The sequence below is a fragment of the Beta vulgaris genome, chromosome 3 (genome assembly GCF_026745355.1).
Source record: "Beta vulgaris subsp. vulgaris cultivar EL10 chromosome 3, EL10.2, whole genome shotgun sequence".
NCBI classification, from domain to species: Eukaryota; Viridiplantae; Streptophyta; class Magnoliopsida; order Caryophyllales; family Amaranthaceae; genus Beta; species Beta vulgaris.
Window position 1 is genome coordinate 29,228,198 of NC_079204.1, and position 4,140 is coordinate 29,232,337.

The following is a 4,140-nucleotide window of genomic DNA, read 5'->3' on the forward strand; positions in this document are numbered from 1 at the left end:
CACCCAGTGTACAAAGATTGCAAATTACTCACTTGACATCAGTTTCAGGAATTGGGTTACTTTCAGCTGGGGGTTGTCATTGTACATTTTGATTTTGTTAATGAACAACCACGAAGTCAAGAATGTACAAGGAGGTTGAGTGTGGAAAAGAGAGAAGTGGTAAACAGTATATGGGGGAAAATGATGGCGCTTGACATGAAATCAGTTATGAAATGGTGAACAGTAACTGTCAAATCAATTACTTTTTGAATTTTCGACATGTACACTGGATGTAATGGGAATGTACATTAGCTGTGAAATCAATTACTTTCTTGCGTTTTGGAGCTGGTGTAGGATGCTCATCCTACACCTTGGTCCAGGATCTACTAATTGCATAAAACAGGTAAAAACGCTAGAAAAACTAAAAATGTTATATAAAAAACATGGACTTATTTTGATGTTAACGTAGTTTGGTTCAGCGGTAGAGCCTGCTTGAAATATCTTATATATTCTATTGTTTTGTTTTCAATTTTTTTTAATTTTTTTAATTTTTATTTTTCTCCCCGCTCTCTTTCCTAGTTTCTACTCGTTGAATTGCTGAAGTACCTAGTCAGTAGTCGTCATGAATCTAACTCATTTCATTGTCTTCCTTTTTTTTTTTACACGTATCTTCTAATTTCCCATGCTCAAGCAATCAACAATTTGAACTCTAACTAAAATAAGTTGTTAAAAGTAAAACAAGTTGATTCACTATACATAGATATATAGTTTTTTTAAATTTTTTTTTGGGAAAGTTTTTTTAACCTTTACTTGTATCATATAATTTATTCACTTCTGAACATATAAATTAGACAATTAATGACTTTTACTAGTATTATACATACGTAAAACTATAAAAAAATATTTTTTTTTTTTTAAATTTTAAAGTAGTACAAATCTTACACTTAATTGCTAATAATGTTTCGGAGTATAGAAGAACTATTTTTTTGGTGTTTACAAATCTCACACTTAATTGCTTAATCTGCTCCTGTCAATTACTTAATTCATTTCCACATTGTATGAAAACTCGTTGTATACTTTTTGTAATTTTCTATAGCCAAATTTGACTCCATTTTTTGTTTATTTTGACATTTTAATACTTCCTCCGTTTTTTTTAGATGTTACACTTTTCAAATCACGGATTCCTAGGTAATTTTTGGAGAGGAGAGAGAGGGTCCCATGTGAACATGTGATAAGAGTGATAGAGAAAAATTATTATCCAAAATAAAAGTGTAACATCTAATTTAAACCTTTGCAAAATAGAAAGTGTAACATCTAAAATAAAACGGAGGAAGTATATGTATTGGATCATGTTATTTGTATTTTTTTATGAAATTTGGACTTATATATTGGTATGAATCTGAATATCCGATTTTGTACCTAAATATCGGATCTTTGAATAACTTTGAACCCACGTGGTACAAATCCTGGATTCGCCACTGAATATATGTAAGCAAAAAGTTTGTTTTTTAAGAAATTACTCCAGGCCATTGGAAACTAGTTGATTATGGTTGAATATATATTGACTTTTCTATAGAGATTAACATCTACTTCCACTTTGTAGTAGTTGGAATAGCCGACAACTATATACTTTCAAAAAATTTAATCGTTAATCCTTTGACATTTCTTCGACTATATGGTCTCAAAAACATGAATGGTCAATTACTTAATCGTTAATCCTTTGACATTTCTTCTAGCAACATATACCTGGTCTTAAATGGCCAATTTTGTTACGTTTCCACCTTCGAACATTTTATATACTCATGACAACTGCACCTCTTATATTAAACTAGTACTACTCATTATCTTTGAATACCAGACCTCATTAAAATCTGATGAATTCTACAGAAAAAGAAGTAAAAGTAGATCTCCCAGGGTTTATTAGAGTCTACAAAGATGGCTCAGTTGAGAGACTATTTGGCTCACCACAAGTTCCTCCAACCCTTGAAGACCCACAAACCGGCGTATCCTCGAAAGATGTTAACATCTCCATTGACACAAATCTCTCAGCTAGGCTCTACCTTCCAAAACTGATCACAAAAAAGCTTCCCACCTTAGTCTACTTCCATGGTGGCGGCTTCTGTGTCGAATCTGCCTTTTCTTTTCCTCATCAACGCTACATGAACATCTTAGCCTCTCAAGCCGGGGTGTTGATTGTTTCGGTAGAATATAGGCTTGCACCTGAACACCCTCTTCCCACTGCTTATGAAGACTGTTGGACCGCTCTCAACTGGGTTGCCTCGCTTTCGGACCCTTGGTTAGCTAGCCATGGAGATCTCGAAGCGCTCTTCATTGGGGGTGACAGTTCCGGAGCCAATATAGCCCACAACTTAGCCATGAGGGCAGGTACTCAGAACTTGGAGAATGGGGTTAACATCCTAGGAGCTTTTATTTCGAGCTCACATTTCTTGGATGAGCCAGGTGCGTCAGCCACTGGCATCCAGATGGGGTATAGAGTCTGGAACTTTGTTTATCCAGACGCGCCTGGTGGTCCGGACAGCCCTATGATTAATCCCATGTGTGCTCAAGCACCGAGTTTAGCGGGGCTTGGATGCTCGAGGTTGCTTGTTTTGGTGGCTGAAAAGGAAGATCATAGAAATACTCAAGTGAGGTACTATGAAGCAGTGAAAAACAGTGGATTTCAAGGGAAAGTGGAGTTGTTTGAGACCAAAGGAGAAGGTCATTGTTTTCATATTTTTAATCCAGATACTGAGAATGCTAAGCTTATGTTCCAACGCCTTGCTTCTTTTCTTCAGAAGTGATTGTGATGGTATTTTAGTCGTATATTTCTACCTAGTGAACTATGTTGGATTGATTTAGGAGTATTTTCTAATTTTATATAGGAAAATTTGCTAAACAAATATCTTTTAAAAGTTCAATTTTGTGAAAAAAAACTTTTAAAACATTCGTTGCAAAAACAAACCAAAAAATTAATTTTTTTTTTACAAGATAAAACATATTCTCATTTTCTGTTGTGGTTTTTGAGATGAATAAGGTGGCACTTTTATTTTCTTTTAATCCTCTATTTTTATTAACTGCAACACCACCCCTATGCATCTCAAAAACCACGTTGGAAAATGAAAATAGGTTTCATCTTTCAAAAAAAATTAAATTCGTGGTTTATTTTTGCGAATAATGCTTTAAAAGATTTTTTTCACAAAATTGAAATTTTAAAAGGTTATTTTTGACAAATTTTTCTTCTATTTATAAGAGTTTAAATAGATTGATTTTGAGATAAATACTTAGAGATAATATTTTCGGAAGTATTGTGTTAAGAAACATTTCGATATCTCCTTCTGCTACTCTAGTTGGTGTTTATTGGTTATACTATTAATACTTTCCCAATTCCCATGATCAATAATATTATTTGAGCATTTGCCTTCAACCTAAACTTAACAAACTCAAACTCGTAATTCTTTCTTATTTGGTCAGCAGTAATAAAGTTTTCAATAATTGGTAAGAGGCTCATATTTTGAGGTTCAAGGTTATTCTAGCGGCTGAAAAAGATCCTTCTTTCATCCATATGATATTGACAGGGGCTCAATTCTTAGCTATTGTAGGAAGGACTCCCAATATCTCTCCCTTTTTCCAAAGAAATTCTCCTTACCTAAAAAAAAAAAGGTTTGTAATACATATACTTTGTAAGTTGTAGTAATAGAGCTTTGCGTTCTAAAAATAAACTCCCTATTCTGCTTCCTCCATTTCTTAATAAATACATAATATGAACTTTTTACATTATTGAAAATTTTAAACTTTGATCATATGTAATTACTATTACGTAAAGATAATATTATCTCTCAATTGGACAATATCCAGGATTTGATTTAGTCGTTACTGGGTTAATCTTAATGTATATATTCAAAAAATATATGGAGTACTTTTTTTTTTGTAATTTTCAATAATATATATAACTAAAGATATTAATAGTCAAACTTGCATATTGAAAAGTGTGCCCAGTTAATATGATGCATTTGTTTTAAAAAATGAAGTATTTAATATACAAAATTTGACATTTAAGCTTGCCAACATGCAACTTTGATCATTTGATTATAGAATAAGTGAAAGTTATAGGAAATTTATATTTCTAATATATATGTTGTGATGAAGCTAATAAAATCCTAT

The 4,140-nt window shown here is 32.6% G+C and overlaps 1 protein-coding gene across 1 annotated transcript; it reads left to right on the forward strand.

Moving 5' to 3' along the window:
* Positions 1-1,747: 1,747 nt before the first annotated feature.
* LOC104883421 (2-hydroxyisoflavanone dehydratase) lies at positions 1,748-3,763 on the forward strand. Its single transcript, XM_010667944.4, has one exon. The coding sequence runs from the start codon at positions 1,854-1,856 to the stop codon at positions 2,778-2,780; it is 927 nt and encodes a 308-aa protein (XP_010666246.1). The 5' UTR covers positions 1,748-1,853; the 3' UTR covers positions 2,781-3,763.
* The last annotated feature ends 377 nt before the right edge of the window (positions 3,764-4,140 follow it).

What these genes read in the sequence shown, in the direction of transcription:
- LOC104883421 (XM_010667944.4), top strand. Translation starts at nt 1,854, where the DNA reads ATGAATTCTACAGAAAAAGAAGTAAAAGTAGATCTCCCAGGGTTTATT.